We start from the raw sequence: 23328 nt of genomic DNA, 5'->3' as shown, positions 1-23328 counted from the left end.
CAACTTTCCCAAGTCACATCTTCAGCCCTCCCAGTCTCTCCCCTTTATCGGGGCTGTCCTGGATACCATTCAACTTCGAGCATTCCTTCCTCCTCAACGCATGGATGCTCTCCTACTCTGCCAGTCGGTGTCTTCTCGCCAGTCCATCTCAGCGAGACACATGATGGTCCTCTTGGGCCACATGGCATCTACAGTTCATGTGACGCCTTTTGCCAGACTTCATCTCAGAATTCCTCAATGGACCCTGGCATCTCAGTGGACTCAGGTGTCCGACCCGTTGTCCCGTCACATTGTAGTCACTCCTGCTCTACGGCAGTCTCTTCTCTGGTGGATGACCTCTTCGAATCTATCCAGAGGTTTGCTGTTTCACTCTCCTCCCCACCAGAAAGTTCTCACGACCGATTCATCGAACTATGCATGGGGGGCTCATCTGGATGGTCTTCGCACTCAGGGGTTCTGGACCAGTGCGGAACGACTCCATCAAATCAATCTTCTGGAGCTCAGAGCCATCTTCAATGCTCTCCAAGCTTTTCAACATCTGCTTCACGACATGGTGGTCCTTATTCGCACCGACAATCAGGTCGCCATGTATTATGTCAACAAACAAGGGGGCACGGGCTCGGCCCCTCTTTGCCAGGAAGCTCTTCGAGTCTGGGATTGGGCGGTCCGCCACAACACCTTCCTCAGAGCTGTCTACATTCAGGGGAAAGACAACGTCTTGGCAGACAAATTGAGTCGCCTTCTCCAGCCTCACGAATGGACGCTCCACTCCGACCCCCTTCATCGAGTCTTTGCACAGTGGGGGATGCCTCAGATAGACCTCTTTGCAGCCCCCCACAACTTCAAACTGCCTCAGTTTTGCTCCAGGATCTACACTCCTCATCGCCTCGAGGCAGACGCCTTTCTACTGGACTGGGGGAATCGCTTCCTATATGCGTTTCCCCCATTTCCTCTCATTCAAAAGACTCTGGTCAAGTTGAGATCAGACCATGCCACCATGATTCTGATTGCTCCTCGGTGGCCCAGACAACCTTGGTACTCCCTTCTACTTCAACTGAGCAGCAGGGAGCCAGTACTTCTTCCAGTGTTTCCTTCACTGCTTACTCAACATCAAGGTTCACTACTTCATCCCAACCTGCAGTCCCTCCACCTGACAGCTTGGTTCCTTTCAACATAACTCCTCACCAGTTCTCTCAAGCAGTGAGGGAGGTCTTGGAGGCTTCCAGGAAGCCTGCTACTCGACAATGCTATTCCCAAAAATGGACTAGATTTTCTTCCTGGTGTATTTCCAATGCCACGGAACCTCAATGAGCTTCTCTTTCTTCTGTATTGGACTATCTTCTACACCTGTCTCGGTCTGGGCTCAAGTCTACCTCTATACGAGTCCACCTGAGTGCTATTGCGGCTTTCCATCAGCCTCTACAGGGGAAACCTTTGTCTGCTCATCCTGTGGTTTCCAGATTTATGAAAGGTCTTTTTCATGTCAACCCTCCTATCAAACCTCCTCCTGTGGTTTGGGATCTCAATGTTGTCCTGTCTCATCTCATGAAGCCTCCGTTTGAACCTCTCAACAAGGCTCCACTTAAGTATCTCACCTGGAAGGTGGTTTTTCTGGTGGCCCTCACGTCTGCTCGCAGGGTCAGTGAGCTTCAGGCCCTAGTGGCGGATCCACCGTTCACTGTATTCCATCATGACAAGGTGGTTCTTCGTACACATCCAAAATTCTTGCCTAAAGTGGTCTCTGAATTTCACATCAACCAATCCATCGTGCTTCCAGTGTTCTTTCCAAAGCCTCATTCTCATCCTGGAGAATCTGCTTTACACACTCTGGACTGTAAACGTGCTTTAGCTTTCTACTTGGATCGCACAAAGCCACACAGAACTGCTCCTCAACTTTTCGTCTCCTTTGATCCAAACAAGTTGGGACGACCTGTATCGAAGCGCACCATCTCCAACTGGATGGCGGCTTGTATCTCTTCCTGCTATGCCCAGGCTGGATTATCCCTTCCCTGTAAGGTCACAGCCCATAAGGTCAGAGCAATGGCAGCCTCTGTTGCCTTCCTCAGATCGACACCGATTGAGGAGATTTGTAAGGCTGCCACTTGGTCCTCGGTTCATACATTCACCTCTCATTATTGTCTGGATACTTTCTCCAGACGGGATGGACAGTTTGGCCAAACAGTGTTACAAAATTTGTTCTCTTAAGTTGCCAACTCTCCCACCATCCCATTGGGGTTAGCTTGGAGGTCACCCACTAGTGAGAATACCTGCCTGCTTGTCCTGGGATCAAGCAATGTTACTTACCGTAACAGTTGTTATCCAGGGACAGCAGGCAGCTATTCTCACATCCCACCCACCTCCCCTGGGTTGGCTTCTCAGGCTAGCTCCTGAACTGAGGAGACACGCCCGGTACATCGGGCGGGAAGGCACTGGCACATGCGCGGTGCGGGCATCTCGAAACTTCTGAGTTTCTTCAAGCAAGACATGCTTGCAAGATGTCCGTATCGGGGCTCTGTCGGATGACATCACCCACTATTGAGAATAGCTGCCTGCTGTCCCTGGATAACAACTGTTACGGTAAGTAAAATTGCTTTTTGTGCAAAAGTAGCAGTTGTTTTTTGTTTTTTTTAAATTATTTATTCATTTTATTCTTACATCAAGTGCACATCCAATAAAACAAAACACTTAAACATATCACTTGACAATCTTTCAGATTTTCCCTACAATACATAGAATTACCATAAATAGATAAAGATTTCAAAATTTATCATTGGAACTGACTGTTACTATCAAAAAATTCATGAAACATAGGAACAACTTATCTTGGTGGCATAAAAACTGACTCTGACGGATCCGTTTCGTTAGTACTTTTTCAGAGAATCAATTAGAAAAGCCATAGAGGGGCATAATCAAAAAAAGCGTCTAAGTCCCCTTTTGGCCTAAGTCCCTAAACGTTCAACCCAGAAGCAGGGAAAGTGTCCATAACCAAAACAAACGTCCATGTTTTGATTATGGCCTTCCTCTGCCTAAACGCCCAATCTCCACTACATCTACAAGTACCCCCACAGCACATCTACACTTTTTAGCCATAATGAAACAAAAACACGCCTAGGCCACAAACGTCCAACAGAAGGGCTTTTAGGCGAAGGAGGAGCCAGTCCTTTGCCTAAAAGCTGGATTCTGTAACCGGTGCCTGTCAAAAACAACACCGGTTACAGAATCCCCCCCAACGATCCAGGCAGGAGGGTACCCAAGCCCTCCTGCCATGTCAAACCGCGACCCCCCCTCCTGACAACATCGGGGCAAGAGGGAGCTCAAGCCCTCTTGCCCCCCCCCCCCGACACGATCGGGGCAAGAGGGAGCCCAAGCCCTCATACCCCGCCAACTCCCCAACAATATCGGGCCAGGAGGGAGCCCAAGCCCTCCTGGCCCTGGCGACCCCCCCCCCTGCTAGTTGTTCGGGCCAGGAGGGAGCCCAAACCCTCCTGGCCCAGCCGATCCTGCCCCCACCCCGACAACATCGGGCCAGGAGGGAGCCCAAACCCTCCTGACCACGGCGACCCTCTACCCCCACCCCGCACTACATTACGGGCAGGAGGGATCCCAGGCCCTCCTGCCCTCGACGCAAAACCCCCTCCCCCCAACGACCGCCCCCGCCAAGAACCTCCGACTGCCCCCTCAGCCGACCCGCGACCCCCCTGGCCGACCCCGACACCCCCACCCCCCTTCCCCGTACCTTTGGTTTAGTTGGCCGGACAGACGGGAGCCAAACCCGCCTGTCCGGCAGGCAGCCAACGACGGAATGAGGCCGGATTGGCCCATCCGTCCCAAAGCCCCGCCTGCTGGTGGGGCCTAAGGTGTCTGGGCCAATCAGAATAGGCCTGGGAGCCTTAGGCCCCTCCTGGCCCGATATTGTTAGGGAGTTGGGGAGTCGGCGGGGTATGAGGGCTTGTGCTCTCTCTTGCCCCGATCGTGTCGGGGAGTCGGGGGGGGGGGGTAAGAGGGCTTGAGCTCCCTCTTGCCCCGATCGTGTCGGGGGTGCCGCGGTTGGCTGGGGCAAGAGGGCTTGAGCTCCCTCTTGCCCCGATGTTGTGTGTGGGGGGGAGTGATGCATCGTGGCAGAAGAGATGCCTCATCTCCCCTACCGCGATGCCATCACTCCTCTTCCCGAACTGCTGCGGGTCGCGGCAGTTTGGGTAGAAGAGTGATGGCATCGCGGTAGGGGAGATGAGGCATCTCTCCTGCCGCGATGGTTAGGTTGCCGGGCCGCTGAACTGATGGCACCAGCGCCCATCAGCTCAGCAGCCCGTTTTTCGGCACTTAGACCTGGTTTTATTTTGTCTAAGTGAAAAAGGTCTAAGTGCCGACTAAACTGTATTGGTTATACCTGTTGTATGCCTAGGTGTAGGTCGGCCCACCTCCCGCCCACTGCCCGCCCTTTCCCCTCCTCTAAACACACCTCTTTTCTCTCTGTGCGTTTAGAGTCAGGGGAAAGGCCTAAGTTGCTTTTAGATACATCTAAAAACCAGCTTTGGTTATGGGTACTTGGACAATCAGGCTTTTTGATTGTCCAAGTAGCCATTTAGGACACTTTTTAGACGTTTTTTTTTTTTTAATTATTTATTCATTTTATTCTTACATCAAGTGCACATCCAATAAAACAAAACACTTAAACATATCACTTGACAATCTTTCAGATTTTCCCTACAATACATAGAATTACCATAAATAGATAAAGATTTCAAAATTTATCATTGGAACTGACTGTTACTATCAAAAAATTCATGAAACATAGAAACAACTTATCTTGGTGGCATAAAAACTGACGGATCCGTTTCGTTAGTACTTTTTCAGAGAATCAATTAGAAAAGCCATAGTGCTGACTGACTGAAAAAAGTGACCTTTTTATATGACCTCATACAACTCCATTATTAACTTTGACAATCGCAACAACTTTATTTATACAAAATTATAAAATTCACTGAAATTTTTTTTTACATATCAATTCTAGCACTTAATGAATTATTGCATTCATATAAAAAGGATGGAGATGGACCAATGATTGAAACCATAACATTTGGCTATTAGGAGACGCAGCAATACGGTTTGAGGTTTTGCCTTCTTCCATTTATGATCTATCAGTGCAATTGAATTGACAAAGTTAATTTTTGTTTCATTCCACTTTTTTTGTGTATTTGATATTTGGTTAACATAAGAACATAAGAACATAAGAACTGCCATCTCCGGATCAGACCTTCGGTCCATCAAGTCCGGCGATCCGCACACGCGGAGGCCCCGCCAGGTGTACACCTGGCGTAATTTATAGTCCACCATATCTTTATATGCCTCTCTTAAGGAGATATGCATCTAGTTTGCTCTTGAAGCCTAGGACGGTCGATTCCGCAATAATCTCCTCTGGGAGGGCATTCCAGGTGTCAACCACTCTCTGAGTGAAGCAGAACTTCCTGACATTAGTCCTGAACCTGTCCCCCCTTAGCTTCATTACATGTCCTCTAGTCCTTGTCAAATTGGACAGTGTAAATAATCTTCTCTGCTCTATTTTGTCGATTCCTTTCAGTATTTTGAAGGTCTCGATCATATCCCCACGCATTCTCCTTTTCTCAAGGGAGAACAATCCTAGTGTTATAAGTCTATCCTCATATTCCAGTCTCTCCATACCCTTCACCAGTTTTGTTGCTCGTCTCTGCACCCTCTCCAGCAGTTTTATATCCTTCTTTAGGTAGGGAGACCAATGTTGGACGCAGTATTCCAAGTGTGGTCTGACCATTGCCCTATAAAGCGGCATTATAACTTTCTCCGATCTACTCGAGATTCCTTTCTTTATCATGCCCAACATTCTATTTGCTTTCTTTGCCGCTGCCGCGCATTGTGCCGACGGCTTCAGGGTCCTATCTATCAGTACACCCAGGTCCCTTTCTTGTTCACTCTTCCCCAGAGTTGCACCTGACATTGTATACTCGTATTCCTTATTTTTATTGCCTAAATGCATTACCTTGCATTTCTCCACATTGAACTTCATCTGCCATTTCTCCGCCCATGTTTCTAACCGACACAAGTCGCTCTGGAGTTTCTCTCTATCCTCCTGCGATCTGATTTCCCGGCATAGTTTTGTATCGTCTGCAAACTTGATGATCTCACTGGATGTTCCTTCCTCCAGGTCATTGATATAAATATTAAAAAGGATCGGCCCAAGTACCGAGCCCTGGGGTACACCACTAGTCACTTTCTCCCAGTCGGAGAACTTCCCATTTATGCCCACTCTCTGCTTTCGGTTTTCCAGCCATTTGCCTATCCATCTTTGTATATCTCCCTCTATGCCATGGCTTTGTAGTTTCCTGAGAAGTCTTTCGTGTGGAACTTTGTCGAACTTTGTCGAACGCTTTCTGGAAGTCTAAGTATATTATGTCCACAGGCTTCCCACTATCAATTTGCTCGTTTACGGTCTCAAAAAATTGGAGTAAATTCGTCAAACATGATTTCCCTTTCCTGAATCCATGTTGACTGGGTTTCATCAAGTCGTGTGCGTCCAAGTGCCGGACTATGCTATCCTTGATCAGTGCTTCAACCATCTTGCCGGGGACCGACGTAAAACTCACAGGCCTATAGTTGCCCGGTTCCCCTCTCGATCCTTTTTTGAAAATTGGCGTGACGTTCGCTATCCTCCAGTCGTCCGGTATCTGTCCAGTTCTGATTGTCAGGTTTGCAAGTTTGTGCAATAACTCTCCGATTTCAACCTTCAATTCCTTTAAGACTCTCGGGTGAATTCCATCCGGTCCAGGGGATTTGTCACTTTTAAGTTTGTCGATCTGATAGTATATCTGGTCTAAGTCCACTTCAACTGTGGTGAGGCTGTTTTCTATTTCTCCTGGAAACACTTTCTCTGCTTCAGGTATTGTTGAGGTGTCTTTTGTTGTGGAATTACTGCTTTTTTCTTTTGTTGTTTGTTGGATGATTATTAAGATGGACTTGGGGAAATCCATTGTTTATTCCTAGGATAACAAAGGAAACCTGACAGCTAATTTTAAATGTAATGTAATTTATTTCTTATATACCGCTAAGCGGTTTACAGAAAATATACATTAAAATTATAAATAAGAAAGGTACTTAGAAATTCCCTTACTGTCCCGAAGGCTCACAATCTAACTAAAGTACCTGGAGAGTAATAAAGAAGTGAAAAATAGAGAGAGAGGAAAAAATAAGAAAATAAACATTCTAACAAGACTGCATTGATCTAAGTACTTTGGAAGGTAGAAGAGAGGAGAGAAAGGAATAGATGCAGAGGGAGGAACCGTTGAACAATAGAATTCTGGAGAAATTTAAATGATAGAAATAGAACAAAACAAGTGGCAAAACAATAAATAAGATTAAAAATAATTCAGAAACTGGAAAGAAAAATAAAACTAAAACATTGTCTTCAATCCACGGTTTCAGCGTCAGTGATGAAGTGGAGCAAGTAAGTTTGGGAGTAGCGATGACGTTCCCAGAAAAAGGGCTTCTTCAGGGAAGAGACTTGGCTGACAGTCCCAGGATGCCCATGTCTCCTCCCCTGCGATGGTCTCCTCCATGCATTCCTCCCCACGACACACTGCCCGTGCCCCAGCCGCCACCCTGAACAGCTGCTCCAAGGAGACTGCCCCAGATGAGGCCCACGGTGACTGCAAGAATTCCTCCTCTGCGGAAAAGCCCCCCGGTGCTGTTGTCGGTGTATGCTGGCGCTGCTGGGGCTGACAGGGGACCCCTGCCCTGCTGCTGCTGTGTTCATCACAGCGCACGGACTGTGCGACACCGGCAAGAAGCTCTGGAGAAAAGCCGCACTGATGAATGATGGGACTCCGGGCAGAAGTTCCCAGACTCCGGGCCGGGCAAGCGCCGATCAGGCCGCTGCCGCCGGAGCCAGGTGTGCAGCAGACAGGTGGAGGCGGCGAAGAGGACTGCACCGACCACGGGGTGCTGAAGCCAGACATTGGGTGTGAGGCGGAGCCTCCCAGGGCCGGGGGACTGGCCATCTCCTGTCTTGGCAGTCCGCTGAAGCCAGCGCTTCCTAAGCCCCCGCCGCCACAGCTCAGCAGGTGACTCCCGGTGAGCCTCAGAGCGATCCTGGTTGTGGCCTGCAGATAGGCAACGGTGGCGGACGACGATGGCGGTGGCGACACCACAATGGCCTCCGTGCCGGAGAGCCCGGTCATATGTGACAGCATCCCGCCAGGGCTGTTCAGCCTCAGCTGTGTTCAGGTCTTGGCGACAGGTACCGCGGTTCAGGCGACCGAAGTCCCTTGGCTGCTGCTGTTGCTGTGGAGAACGACCCACCGCTAAACCCCAGTTACCGCCAACCTCGACCACAGGAGAAGGCCACCATGACCGTTGCATGCGGGTCAAACCGTCAAGAAAAGACAGCAGGCTCCAAATTTAAAACAACAAGATCAACAAAAATGGAAAAAAAAAAAATTAGAAAAGAATGTTACAGGAGTATAAATGTAGATAATAGAACCAAATAAAACCAAATTAAATAAAAAAGAAATCAAAAAAACATAAACACAAACAAAGAAAACGGCGGGAGGCACCACAACAGCAATCTAACCCGGCGCCATCTTGAAAAAAAAACAACAAACCCCCCCTCCAAAAAAAAACCCAATACTGTATATAATAAACACTTGTTTCTGCCACAAACCAACTCATTAGCCCTCAACTGCTCTCTCCAGCAGTTTTAGAATTTAAAGCGAATTGTATTGAATCAAAAAATCAATTCAATTGGCAAAATCAAATCAAATTTTTTTTCCTGAATCAGATAGCTCTATTAGTCTCCAATACAGACAATTGTGACTCTAATTGCCTCACCTGCTTATCAAAGCACAACAAATTAGAGTCACACAACAAGAGGCATGAATCTGTACAGTTTCAGGAGAACAGCAAACAGCAGATCACTAAAATATTTAAATCAATTCATTGTTGCACACAATGAGGGAATATTCTCATAAGAGAGAGTGCAACTATAAATTTGAAGATTTTTTTGTGGTTTGGCATTCTTCATGATCGGCTGGGTTTGCTGTTCTTTATTTAGCAAATTAGAGTCTGTTCTTCAGTTTGGCCAGTCTCAGATGTCAGTTTTGAAAAAAAGGAAACTGAACCCTTAAGCGATATCTTCCATTCTCATAATTGCAATGCAGATATCTTTCAAGGACATGCCTTTATCAGGTACCTGAGTTCCAGAAGCAACAGGATCAGGTAACAGCACTGAAATCTCAGATGATAACGCAGAAAAGAAAGCCTTAGTTAAGGCTTCAGTACCAGTCTCAACTGAAGTATGGCCATCAGAATTAATCTGGAGAAAGAGGTAACGGCAAAAAAGCCAATAGTGGGGGTGGGGTATGCTCAAGTGGGAGTAGTAATGAGGGCTCGTACATGGTTATCCATTGGTCCCTTCACAGAAGGCTTACTAAGTCCAGGTGGAGGGGGGGGGGGGAATTAAAAAAAAAAAAGAGCAAATAAAGCTCATAAGAATCCAGCAGACATCTGGGCAACAGTGCTCCAGTGATGTCTCAGAGAGGTAAGGAATTCTCCTTCCGGCATGCTCCATTGGCCACAACCTGCAGCCATTGACAACTATTTATCATTTCTGTAGTGCTGAAAGCATATGCAGCACTTTACAATCACCAATAGATGGTCCCTGCTCAGAAGAACTTACAATTTAATTGGACAGACAGGATATAGGTGTTGTGGAGTTTCTTGCAGAGAGAATGATCGGATTTTATGGCAATTTTATGGTGAGTGGGAGTTAGGAGTTGAAGGCAGCATCGAAAAAGTGGGCTTTTAGCTTGGATTTGAATACTGCTAGAGAAAGCGCCTGACATAATGACTCAGGCAGATTTTTCCATGCATAAGGCGCAGCAAGATAGAAGGGACAGAGTCTGGAGGTGGCAATGGAGACGGATACAGAAAAGAGGGATTTGTCCAATGAACGGAGTTCACTGGGGAGGGGGGGAAGGGAAGTGTGGAGAGATATTGAGGGGCTGCAGAGTGAGTGAACTTGTAGGTCAGTAAGAGGAGTTTGAACTGTATTCAGGAATGGATGGGGAGCCAGTGATATGACTAGAGGGGTAATGTGAGCATAACGGTTCTTGTGGAATATAAGTCGTGCGGCAGAATTTTGCACGGATTGAAAGGGATAGAGATGGTTGAGCGGAAGACCTGAGAGAAGCAAGTTGCACTAGACTAAGCAAGAGGTGTGGTAGAGAAAGGAGAGGTCGGAATTTGGTAATATTATGTAGCTGCACACTATAGCCTTCAGATCTTTTAAAGGAAAGAAGGTCCCAAGTGCCATACAAGGCAAGGCTGTCTGTTATGCCTACTGTTCCCAGGCAGGAAATTTCCTCCATGGCACTTGCAGGGAAGCAGGGTTAAGTCTCATTTGAGCAATCCTTATAATGTTATGTGTAGACTAAAATTGACCTATTTGTGGTAATACTTTTCCTCTGCCTTTTATATCCAATCATTCTTATTATCAACAGCAGCATAAATGTTCCTTTTCTCATAACATATTGACATCAAGGTAATAGTAACATTATCTCTCCCCTCCCCCATGAATCACATTCTATGTCAAATCAACAGTATAAAATTAAAAGGCATTAAGCCCATATAAACACCCCCAACTTTAAAACCAAGAACACAATGTTTCATGTACCATTAATAAACATTTATAAACCCTTTATCCCTAGCCAGAGTTCAATGTTCGTCTCACATCTGCTTCTTTTTCTCATTTTACCCCATTCCACCTATTCATCCTGTTCACATGAACCCTGCCTTCTTCCTGCTTGCAGTTTCTCTTCTTAGCGTTCAATTTTCTGCCGTCATATTCTATGTTTCTATGAACTGGAGTAACCTGCACTACATCTGTTTGTATAAACGGTATCTTAGGTTTGCTGGAATGTGCTCAGCTTTAATGCAGACATTTCCCACATCATACTTTCCCAACCGCCATCTTGGCTTTCCCAATTTGATTTTAAAAGCCTCCATCTGCCTCAAAACACCTCAGTTTTGCTTAAAATTATTCCAGATAGACTCATGACAAATTTGCGCTAGCTGGCTGAGGAGCATTCACATGCCACGGGGCACGTGAGAAGGGTGGGAGCACAGGGCTTAGCCCCTTCTTGTCAGGTAGCTTGATTTAAGTGAAAAATCCTCCTTAGAGCCCTCAGGTAGCGACTTGGTCGATTTGGCAAAGCGCAGATGGCAAGGAGACAAGGTGAGTTCCTGCTAGAATCCTCGGAGCTCCATTCAGAGGTTTACTCCAGATTTTGTGAGTTTAATGTTTTCAGCCTATTTAGATTATCTGCGGCTACAGGCACCATCTGGGATCACGCCTGTGATTGCACAAGGGGGTTCATTCTCTCAAAGCAGAATTCATAAAAACATAAGAATTGCCATACTAGGACAGACCAAAGGTCCATCAAGCCCAGTATATTCTGTTTCCAATAGTGGCCAACCCAAGTACCTAGCTGGATCCCAAGTAATAAAAACAGATTTTATGCTTATCCTAAGAATAAGCAGTGGATTTCCCTTTTAGGAATTTATCTAACCATTTTTTTAACCCCGTTAAATGTGATTTCACCACATTTTCCGGCAACAAATTCCAGAGTTTAATTACATGTTGTGTGAAGAAATATTTTCATCCACAGGACACAAGGTCCAATCGGTGAAAGACGGAGGAATGGGGATCAGAGTCCATGCCCTTAATACCTCAATCTGAATCCTCAATCTTGGAAGATGCAGGGTCTCAGACAGGGGCCACCAGCCAAGAGTCTTTGGCAGCCCTGGATCAGGGGAAAGACCCAATAGTGTGCTGCCTTTTTAAGCAGGTGGCATTGCTAGAGATTACAGAATCCTTATGGAGCCTCTGAGGCTCAACTTTCAGTTCTGAGCAGATAGTACCAAGATGCTGAGAGAGCTTTGGGAGACTCCTGAAGGCCCCTTGCAGGTTGTCGGGACTATGCTAAAGCTGTATGTAATGGCTCTAGATTTTCAGCAGCTGTTTGTACCGCCTAAAGTGGTTTCGCCGGTAGTGCAAATGTCTAAATGTACTTCACTGCCTACTTGACATGATCATCAAGAGCCTCACTACTGGCTACATACCATCCTCTTGGAAATCTGCTCTTGTATTTCCAAAACTTAAACAAATAAACATATCTGAAAATCAAATCAATAATTACCGTTCTATTGCTAACCTACCCTTCCTAGCAAAAATAACTAAAAAATTGGTCTTCAACCAACTGTCCAACTTTGCTGAAAAAACTTACACTTTACATCCCTATCAAACAGGTTTTCGGAAAAATTATTCCACTGAACTTTCACTCATCGGACTAACTACTTCAATCCATTACTTTAAAGATCACTTTAAATCCTCTATTCTAATCTCCTTAGATCTTACCTCTGCTTTCAACACAATTGATCATTCCCTTCTTCTAACACGACTAGAATCTATTAATATCTCAGGTACAGTTTTGCAGTGGTTCTCTTCCTACTTTCAAGACCGAAACTATAAAGTCAACTTCAATGACTCCATTTCTTCCACTAGCTACCAAAACTATGGAGTCCCCTAAGGCTCAATTCTCTCTCCCCTTCTTTTTAACATATTCTTAGCTCCACTACTCACTCTGGCCCAATCTATAGGTTTCAACGTATTCACTTATGCCGATGATATCCAACTACTTCATCCCATAAATCCCACATCCCCTGATGAAATAATAGAAATTAATCAAAAACTCAACAAAATTAGCCTCTAGCTTCGGCATAACAAACTGTCACTGAACATTTTTAAAACTACTAGTGTCCTCTTTTCGCTTTCCCCAGATAATCATGGGTGACCTCCAAGCTAACAAAAAGAGGGATGGAGGGAAGGTTGGCCATTAGGAAAACAAATTTTGCAAAACAGATTGGCCGAAGTGTCCATCCCGTCTGGAGAATGCATCCAGACAATAATGAGATGTAAAGGTATGAACTGAGGACCACGTAGCAGCCTTGCAGATTTCCTCAGTAGGAGTGGAACGGAGGAAAGCCACAGATGCTGCCATAGCTCTAACTCTATGGGCCGTGACAGAACCTTCCAGTGTCAGTCCGGACTGAGCATAACAGAATGAAATGTACGCTGCAAGCCAATTTGATAACGTACGTTTAGAAACAGGACGTCCCAATTTATTCAGATCAAAGAACAGAAAGAGTTGTGGAGATGATCTGTGGGGCTTAGTACGGTCTAAATAGTAAGCTAAAGCCCGCTTACAGTCCAAAGTATGTAGAGCCTGTTCTCCAGAATGAGAGTGAGGTTTCGGAAAGAAGACAGGCAGAACAATGGATTGGTTGAGATGGAATTCAGAGACAACCTTAGGGAGAAACTTTGGATGTGTACGCAGAACCACCTTGTCATGATGAAAGACAGTAAAAGGTGGATCCGCAACTAGTGCATGTAGCTCACTGACCCTCCTGGCAGAGGTAAGAGCAATAAGGAAGACCACTTTCCAAGTGAGAAACTTGAAAGGAGCCGTAGCCAAAGGTTCAAACGGAGGCTTCATTAAGGCGGAGAGAACCACATTGAGATCCCAGACTACAGGAGGGGCTTTAAGAGGTGGTTTCACATTGAAAAGACCCCTCATGAATCTGGAAACCAAAGGATGAGCTGAAAAGAGTTTTCCATGAACTGGCTCATGAAAAGCAGCAATAGCACTGAGGTGGACTCTGATGGAAGTAGACTTGAGACCAGAGTCAGACAAAGAAAGAAGATAATCCAACAAGGTCAGGGGTAGGGAACTCCGATCCTCGAGAGCCATATTCCAGTTGAGTTTTCAGGATTTCCCCAATGAATATGCATTGAAAGCAGTGCATGCAAATAGATCTCATGCAGATTAATTGGGGAAATCCTGAAAACCCGACTGGAATATGGGCTCTTGAGGACCGAAGTTCCCTATCCCTGATCTATGTCTACCCATCAGTATTGACTCCTTCCCAATTCAAATAGATAACAAAGTCAAACTTCTTGGAGTCATTCTAGATAGGGACCTTACCTTTCATCAATAAGTTAGTGCAGTTATGCAGAAATGTATTCATAAACTTAGGCTCATCCGTTCTATTTCTTCTTTTCTTGATCCATTAATTCTTTTCTTGATCCATTAATATCTTGATTCACTCCCTAATAATTTCAACCATTGATTTATTGCAATGCCCTCTATCAGGGCATAACACAGAAAGAGATCCGTCGTTTACAATTATTGCAAAACATTGCTGTTAAATTAATCTTATCATGCAAAAAAAATTTGACCATGTCACCCCTCTCCTCCGTAAAGGCTACCCGTGTCTTACCGTCTATCCTATAAAATACTCCTTCTTACTTTCAAAACAAAAAACTCTAATCAACCGGTGTTCATAGACAAACTTTTAATCCCATACTCATCATCAAGGGTCCTCCATTCAAATAATCAAAATCTATTCTCTATACCATCGATACGGGAATTATTTCACGACATTACACGCAAATCCATCTTCTTAGTTACCGCCCCCTTTTTGTGGAATGCCCTTCCACTAGACCACAGTTCTTCAACTGCCGGTCCGTGGACCGGTGTCGGTCCGCAGAAAATTCCTGCTGGTCCGCGCAGGACTGACAAGATCAACATCTTCAAATTTCCTGCCGGTCTGCGCAGGACCGGCAAGATTGAGGAGCGCAGGGCCGGAGATATAATGGGGAGCCTCAGACTGTGCTTTCTTCCCTCCCAGCGGCTCTCCTTACAAGTGCGATTCAGGAAGGAAGCCTTGGAGCTTTTGTGAGTCGGGCCGCCTCTGATGATGCAACTTCCGCTTTCCTCAGAGGCGGTGCGACCCTACAAAGGACCCGAGGTTGCCTTACTGAATTGCAGCGCTGGCAAGTAAGGAGAGTTGCTGGGAGGGGAGAAAGCTGCTGGGCATGGTGAAAAAAAAAAAGGGACAGCTGTTACTGGACTTGGAGAGGGAGGGGAGATGCTGCTGGGAGGGGAGGAGGGAAAGGAGTCTGGGAAGCTGCTGGGCATGGTGAAAAAGGGATAGCTGCTACTGGACCTAGAGAGGGAGAAGGAGATATGCTGCTGGGAGGGGAGGAGGGAAAGGAGTCTGGGAAGCTGCTGGGCAAGGGGAAAAAAGGGACAGCTGCTACTGGACCTGGAGGGAGGGAGGAGAGATGCTGCTGAGAGGGGAGGAGGGAAAGGAAAGGGAAGAGAGTTACTGCTGGACAGGGGGAGGATAAAAAGGAAGGAAACAGCTTGCAGGGAGATTAGAGGAGGGGAAGGGGAGAGACAGGAATGAGATGGGAAGGGGGGTCAGCAGAGAAATTGAGAGGGACAAAGATGCAAGATCTGGTGTAGGAGAGATAAAAATGAAGAGAGCAGTGAAGCTGGAATGAATCATGTAAAAAGGAGAGAGGGGCATAGGCTGGATGGAAAGAGGAGGGGGGCATAGAAAGAAGACAAATACCATATGGAAGGGGGAGAGGTCAGACAATAGATGGAAGGAGCAGATGCTGGATTGAAGAGACAGAGAGGGCAGACGCTGGAAGGAAGAGTGAAAAGAAGATGAAAGCAGAAACCAGACAACAAAAAGTAGAAACAAATAATTTTATTTCTATTTTGTGATTAGAATATATCAGATTTGAAATATATATCCTGCTAGAGCTGGTGTTAGACATAACTGCAAAGTCCAGGCAGTGGCTTAAGGCTCTCTCTGACCAGAGGGGCAGTTGCCCTAGTTGCACTCCCCTAACCCTATTCCTGCTTTGTGTGACTGCGGTATTCTGTTAGCATGATATTTCTGTGTAGCATTCTGTAATAATTTGGCTTATTCAGTTTTCTTGATAGTAGAGGGGATATATGTGAAGGGGAGGGGAGATAGGGGTTTTGTTGATCCTTGCTCTGTATTATTTGTATTTATAAAATGACAATTGTACAGAATATTGTTTCTTTTTATACTTTAATAAAATACATTCAGTATACAGTCATAACTGAGGCTTGTGCGGATGGGATCAGATGGTTTGCGAGGACCGAGCTCGCGGAGACGGGACGGAAATGGGGTTTTAAAATTTCAGTCCTAGTAGTTTGCTGGTCCACAAAATAAATTTTTTTTTTCCCGCCGGTCCTTAGGTGTAAAAAGGTTGAAGAACACTGCACTAGACATTCGATTGGAAAACTCCCTTGGAAAATTTAAAACCAAACTTAAAACCTTCCTCTTTAAAGATGCTTTCACTCTTTAGCATCAGCCTCCACCTTCTAACTTCCTGATTTATATATAGCTTTGAAATAGCTTAACATTGTGTACTTGATATAAGATGGAAAATGAATAAAGAATTTGAAAAAAAAAAAAAAAAAGAAACAGCTAACTCGTCTTCTGAAGCGATCCCCCTTCCTAATGTCTTTACCACTCCTCATTCACCGTCCTTTAATAATTTTTATTTTGATGTATTTTAAATAACCTCTCCCTCCCCTATTTTCCTTCAGTTTCATATACGTTAATCTGAATTTGTCCAATATTTTTAATATTTGATGAATTATTGATTTTATTTACTTATTTTAACTGTTTCCTATATTTTTTTATAATGTACACTGTCTAGACATGTAGTTTTATAGACGGTATATCAAAAATAAAGAAACTTGAAACATGGAGTAACTTTAAAGGATATACAAGACCGCAGAGTGTATTTAGCGACTTTGTAGTACATACAGCCCAATTTAAAGATTATGCGGGCCTCCACAGGAAGCAAATGTAGTTAAGAGGTGATAGGCTCAGGAGTAATCTAAAGAAATGTTTTTTTACAGAAAGGGTGGTAGATGCTTGGAACAGTCTCCCAGAAGAAGTGGTAGAGACAGAGACTGTGTTTGAATTCAAGAAGGCGTGGGATAGGCATGTGGGATCTCTTAGAGAGAGGAAGAGATAATAGTTACTGCGGCTGGGCAGCCTGGGTGGGCCATTTGGCCTTTATCTGCCATTATGTTTTTGTGTGTCTCTGTAAATGGTACTTGAATACATCACTTTTGAGTTTTGCAAAATAGAAAAGGTCCTTCTGAGCAAAATGGAATCTATGTAGAGGACCATCTTGATCCTTGTGTTCCTGGCAGCATTTTATACACAACTAAACTGTATACCAAATGTGTGGCCCTGTTACTCCTATTGGAACAACTCTGTGCACATCTAGTAGTAGCAGCATTTGTAAGAAGGCAACTATTTAGAAAAGCAGTAAAAACATTTCCGATTGTGCTGTTTTTGTTTGATATGGAAGAGCTCCCATTGTAAGCTGAAAGTCTGTTCAAAGAGGTGGAAAGGCTCACATCTTCAGCCAGATCTATCCATGTAGAGTAGACCGTCATCTGAATCATCCGTTTGTAGAAAAACATCTGTACGAATTAAATCCAAAATACAATTTCCCAGAGTTAGTGTTTCCAGATGGACTTTGCTTTATTGGGTATGATGTCAGTCTCCAATTTTCTGCCAGGGTACAATGTAATATTTACATTGTGCCAAAGAGAATGTCCTTCTGGAACCTGGAATGTGTAATGCAGATATGGAAGTTCTTTTTTTTTTTTTAATTAGGCTGATGGCCCCCAGAAATAATCACAATTGTTTTAGATCTTTCTGGTATCTAATTTCACATGCGTGTTAGAATGGTTTTTGCATTCAAATTTTGGATAAAGGAAGCTATTTGAAAAGCATATGTTATTGGAGATCTCTGATCTGCGTCTCTCTGTTCTGCAGTGTCTTGGAGCCTCCAGTTTGAGAGGGGAAACAGTGTCTTAGTGATGAGGAGCTTGATGTGGCCAGGACTGATATTCTTCCACCTGCCCATGACTCCACACCATGGCTACATCTACATTGGCAATGGGCAAAGAAACATTGATCTGCCATTCATGCTGTGACCCTACAAGTCTATTTCTCTCTTTCTGTTGATATGTTCTAAGGGATAGATACACTTTCTTTTTGTTAATGCAGATCTGTACTGGCATTCTTAAGACATACCTTGGGTTGAGCAGAGGCAGGCTCTTATATACATGCTTCATTTATAGAATACACTGGAGTAGGGGTGGATACTTATTTTATAAAGGAACAATAGTGTCTTTTCAGATTTTACTTAAGTCTTCTTGTAACTTATCTCCATTGTCAATAAAAATCAGGTTGAAAATGTAGGAATTGCTTTCATGCCTTCTATGTCAGGTAATATAATAAAAAATCTAATCCAGCTTTCCTAGCCCTCATCTTGTCATTAGCTTTAGATACACATTTCTAAGAAATAGAAGCTTAGTCCTATCCCAATAAAAAGAACTGGAGTTTGGTTACTGCAGCAGATAAATGTAGGTCCTAAGACCAACTTGTGCTCTCCTGGGTTTCAGGTTCCAAACTAGGCCAATGATAATTGTAGACAGCACGTGAAGAGCTGAAGCAAATATAGCTGTATTTTCATGGATGACTGCAATTCTTATGAACAAACATTCATATGCATATGTAGGACCACGACTCAGCCTTTCCTTGTTTAAGGCAACATCCCACTGCATACAAAAAAGGGCCAATATCCTAACCTTGAGGCAGAACCTTTTGCCATAAGCTATCTCTTAGGTTTATTACTATTTGACAATATGCCACTGGTGCCTGGACATCACTCTGTGAGTGAAGAATCTAGGTTTGACAATGTCTTGTGCTAAACTATAGTCTTTCTCTGAAACACTCATTGCCATAGAAGTAAAGGAGTAGCTTAGTGGTTAGAGCAGCTATCTTAGTACCACTGCAGCTCCTTGCAACTCTGGGCAAGTCAAAATGAAGTGTTGTCTAAAATATGTAAACAACTTAGATTGCAACCACACACAGAAAACGGATACCCATCTCGATCTGAGAGGACTAAATGTGGGATACATAGCACCAAAAATCAGATACAGGAATGAGAAAGAAACAATCAAATTCCACCACCAAACCTTTCTCAAATTTGTTTAAAATTGACACAAACTCATTGAAAACATCTTCCTGCACCAGATACTTTAAATTGTTCTAAGGGGCAAGCCTCAGATCCCCGTGCGTTGCTGGATTTTCACAACTGCACTAGAAAGGGAATGAATCCTCACTGGCTCTTAATCCCCCTCTTGTCCCGCTAAATAATGAATTTTTTTCTCTTTTCAAACTGCACTGTTTCTTCAAAATACAACTTAGGATATCAAAAAATCAAGCAACTTAGCTGCAGGACAGGGTGAATCGTTAGTAATTTTTGAATGTCACTGCATCCCCACCAGTCCTCGCCAGGGGACTGGTGGGGATGCAGTGACATTCAAAAATTACTAACGATTCACCCTGTCCTGCAGCTAAGTTGCTTGATTTTTTGATATCCTAAGTTGAATTTTGAAGAAACAGTGCAGTTTGAAAAGAGAAAAAAATTCATTATTTAGCGGGACAGGAGGGGGATTAAGAGCCAGTAAGGATTCATTCCCTTTCGAGTGCAGCTGTGAAAATCCAGCAACGCACTGGGATCTGAGGTTCTCTCCTTAGCATAATTTAAAATGCTTTAAAGCAGGGATCTCAGTGTCCCTCCTTGAGGGCCGCAATCCAGTCGGGTTTTCAGGATTTCCCCAATGAATATGCATTGGTAGCAGTGCATGCACATAGATCTCATGCATATTCATTGGGGAAATCCTGAAAACCCGACAGGATTGCGGCTCTCAAGGGGGGACATTGAGACCCCTGCTTTAAAGTATTTGATGCAGGAAGATGTTTTTCAATGAGTTTGTGTCAATTTTAAGAGTTCTTAAACAAATTTGAGAAAGGTATTGGAGTTGGAATATAAGCATAGCACCCCTCACTGGGGGGCATTGAAGTATAGGTTATGGTACTCTTGACGATTTGAGGGTGGATGCAACCATCATGGAATGGTGAGGAAAACAAAGGGGAATAAATTCCACAGCACAAAGGGTGCAGAAAACTGGAATTACAATGCACAGTATCTGGCTAAATACAAGATCTTATGCAAAGTCCCAAAAAACAAAAATGTGTATGTAATAAATCATTTACTGAAAAGTCCAAACAAAACAGGGCAGCTATACTCGTATGTAGACAAAAGTATAATATAAGGACCCAACAAGGTCCATATTTCATCTGTACTAGGCTTCCTCAGCAGTCCATAGACCCAGAAGACACATCTACTACATCCAAAACAGTTGTGTTGATCAGTGGTATAACCAACAAAGAAACCAAAATGATCTCGGAGCAGGCTGCTCAGAAAACTGATGGCAGCAGTTAGCACTGGGAGTAGTGGGGAAGCAGAGACCAGCTATGGGGAGTTTCAAGTACAATCCCCGACTCTGGCTCTCTTGTTAAGAAAAGCACAGGCTTGCTGTCTATATTAAATTTTTGGTGACATGTATCCCAACACACTGGTTGAGAACCACTATCCTAGAGGCTGATCAACTTTCAGTTTCACCAGTCCCCCAGGTGCAGGAACAAACACCACTCATTCCTGCTCAACTCCTCTTTGGCTGCAGGTATCAGTAAAGGTGCAGTTGGTGCAGACAACTATGGAACGCCCTATCAATTTGAGGCAAGAACACAGTGCGTTTAAATTCAAATCAGGCCTAAAAAATTTCCTGTTCCAAGACACATACATTATTTAAAGTTTGTCTTCAACCCATGAATATTTACTGTCAGCATTGCTCCCTCCCCACTAGGTCCCTTCCTCTACTCCTTCAAATTCCTTTCCCACCCTCTTGGTTTGTCCCTTCCCTTCCCTAAATTTAAATTATGTATCCTCTTACCGTTTTTCCTTTTGTATCCATCTTTACCCTATAGTATGTCCTTTTTGATTGACCGGTTATTTTTAATATTTATGTTATTACCTTAGAAACATTTGTACAAATGTTTTTCATTTTATGTAAACTGCCTAGGTATTTAGGCAGTATATTAAATACAATAAGGAAAAATGATGTCCTACCTGTTAATTTTTTTTCATTTAGACGCAGCAGATGAATTAACTGGGATAGCATACATCTTACCAGCAGGTGGAGATAGAGAACTGCCTCAAAGGCGTATATCTTGGATGGAGTCCCTCCTGGCCAGTTAGTATCGTTCATTGCCCAAGCATTACAAATAATGCAGCTGTACATCAAGAAACTTCTTTTGCATAAGTAAAAGAATAGAATATCCTGACCCCAACCATTGATTTAACCTGTGAGAAAAATCATCTTTGAAAAACCCAATCGGATGAGTCTCTGGATTCATCTGCTGCGTCTAAAGGAATGAAAATAAACAGGTTAGGACATAATTTTTCCTTCCTTAGTGCCAGCAGCAGATGAATCCAGAGACCAGTGGGATGTAGCAAAGTAAACCTCAACTTGGGTGGGACAAACATGCTGCCTCTGCAATAACTGAAGCACCAAAGGACGCCTCCGCACGCTCTGCCACATCTGTTTGAGGACGACCAAGTGGCCACCCTACAAATCTCCTCCAGAGAAAATCCCCTGGACTCGGCCCAAGACATAATTGCCCTTGTCGAGTGAGCATGGAGAGCCTCCGGTAAATGCCCACCAACAAATAAGTGGAAGCAATAACCTCTTGGACCCAACGAGCCACTGAGGCCTTGGAAACCACCAGACCCTTCCTAGGACCCGAAAAGAGCACAAAAAGGTGCTCCGAACGCCGAAAATCATTAGTATTCTGAAGATAGTGCAAGAGCATCGTACGTACATCAAGCAAATGTAAAGCATGAAACCTTGACCCCCCAATCCTCTTTGAACGACGGTAGGAAGAGGGACTGATTGACATGAAAAGGTGATATCACCTTAGGAAGAAAGGAAGGAACCGTCCGAATTGAGACGCCAGACTCCAAAAAACGCAAGAACGGATCCCTGCAGGATAACGCCTGCAACTCAGACACGCACCTAGCTGATGCTAGAGCTACCAGAAAAATCGCTTTCAAGGTACCATCTTTGAATGTTGCGTTATTCAATGGTTCGAAAGGAGCCCCTTGCAAACTCCCAAGCACCACCTTAAGACTTCAGTCTGGACATGGCCTCTGCAAAGGCGGCCGAATGCAGTTTACCCCCCTAAGGAACCGAACCACATCTGGCTGAGACCCGACGAATTCGACACCTTCCCTCTGTAATAGGTGATAGCTGCCACTTGAACCCGAAGGGAATTGTAGGCCAACTCTTTAGCAACTCAATCTTTCAAGAAGGAAAGAATGTGTGACAAGGAAGTCCGAAAGGGAGAAACCCCTGACTGAGCACACCAAGACTCAAACACACGCCAGACCCTTGCCTAAGTCATAGAGGTAGACCTTTTCTTTGCCTGCAGAAGAGTAGAGATAACCTGCTCGGAATATCCCCGCCGCTGCGGTAGGGATTTTCCCCCTGTACCGGACCTTGCGCGAGGAAGTCGGGTGCTCCCAGAAACTGAAGAGGCTTGTCCTGTGACCACCTCTTCCGAGATGTCTAACATAGATGGCGCTGACAAACCGGAGCTATCTATACCGCAGAGCCCTGGAAGTGAGCAATCCGATGCAATACCTGACCACTCACTAGCCAGGGAGGGAACACCCCTTTAGCAGCTCCCATGGGGGCCCTGGAGGCCCGAGCGCCTTCACTCCCTCCTAAGCCTGCTGGAGAACTCACTTATTATCCCGCTAAATCTCTTTGCTCTATATCACAAAACCTCCTAGTTGTACCATCTTTAAAATTATTACATTGAGATCTAATAACTTCGCCGTCATTGCACCTTCCCTATGGAATTCTTTGCCTAATCACTTGCGAGCAGAATCTTCGACAAAGCAATTTAAAACAAAACTCAAAATATTTTTATTTGATGATGCTTTTGGATAAAACTGTCCTTTTTAGGACTACATCAACAAAAGTCCCTCCCCTACCTATTGTTTTATGCCTAAGTGTGCTTTATTTAAAAATTGTAGTTCAGCCCTTCTTTCCCAATGGTTTGTAGTCTGTATATGTGTTTAATATCAATTAACCTAACATTGTCTTGTATAATATTTATCTTTAATTTGTTTTGTTTCTTTTAAAGATAACTCTTTTATTATTGCTGAATAAGCAGTATAAAAATTTTTTAAATAAAACTTGAAACTACCGGGAACCAAACTACACAGACCCTTGAGGCCTAGCACCGTGAGGAATTGATAGACCACATGAGGTCCATCAACTAAAAGGAGTAGCGCCCCTGGCCCCTAAGGGACCGGAAGTACCACCCCCAAGGCTCGCTGGCCCCAGCACGAACTCCCCACCACCTCTTTTCTGGCCCCTACACACGGGAACACTCAGAAAGAATCTGGAA

The 23328-nt window shown here is 44.5% G+C and overlaps 1 protein-coding gene across 1 annotated transcript in view; it reads left to right on the top strand.

Moving 5' to 3' along the window:
* RSPH9 (radial spoke head component 9) overlaps positions 1-19082 on the top strand; it is a 152333-nt gene extending 133251 nt beyond the window's left edge. Inside the window, exon 5 of the mRNA XM_033935384.1 lies at positions 17773-19082. Within this exon, the coding sequence (XP_033791275.1) occupies positions 17773-17933 (161 nt within the window). The 3' untranslated portion in view covers positions 17934-19082. The remainder of the gene's footprint in view (positions 1-17772) is intronic.
* The last annotated feature ends 4246 nt before the right edge of the window (positions 19083-23328 follow it).

The sequence above is a fragment of the Geotrypetes seraphini genome, chromosome 3 (genome assembly GCF_902459505.1).
Source record: "Geotrypetes seraphini chromosome 3, aGeoSer1.1, whole genome shotgun sequence".
Taxonomy (NCBI): Eukaryota; Metazoa; Chordata; class Amphibia; order Gymnophiona; family Dermophiidae; genus Geotrypetes; species Geotrypetes seraphini.
This window is presented reverse-complemented; position numbering and strand designations above follow the sequence as displayed.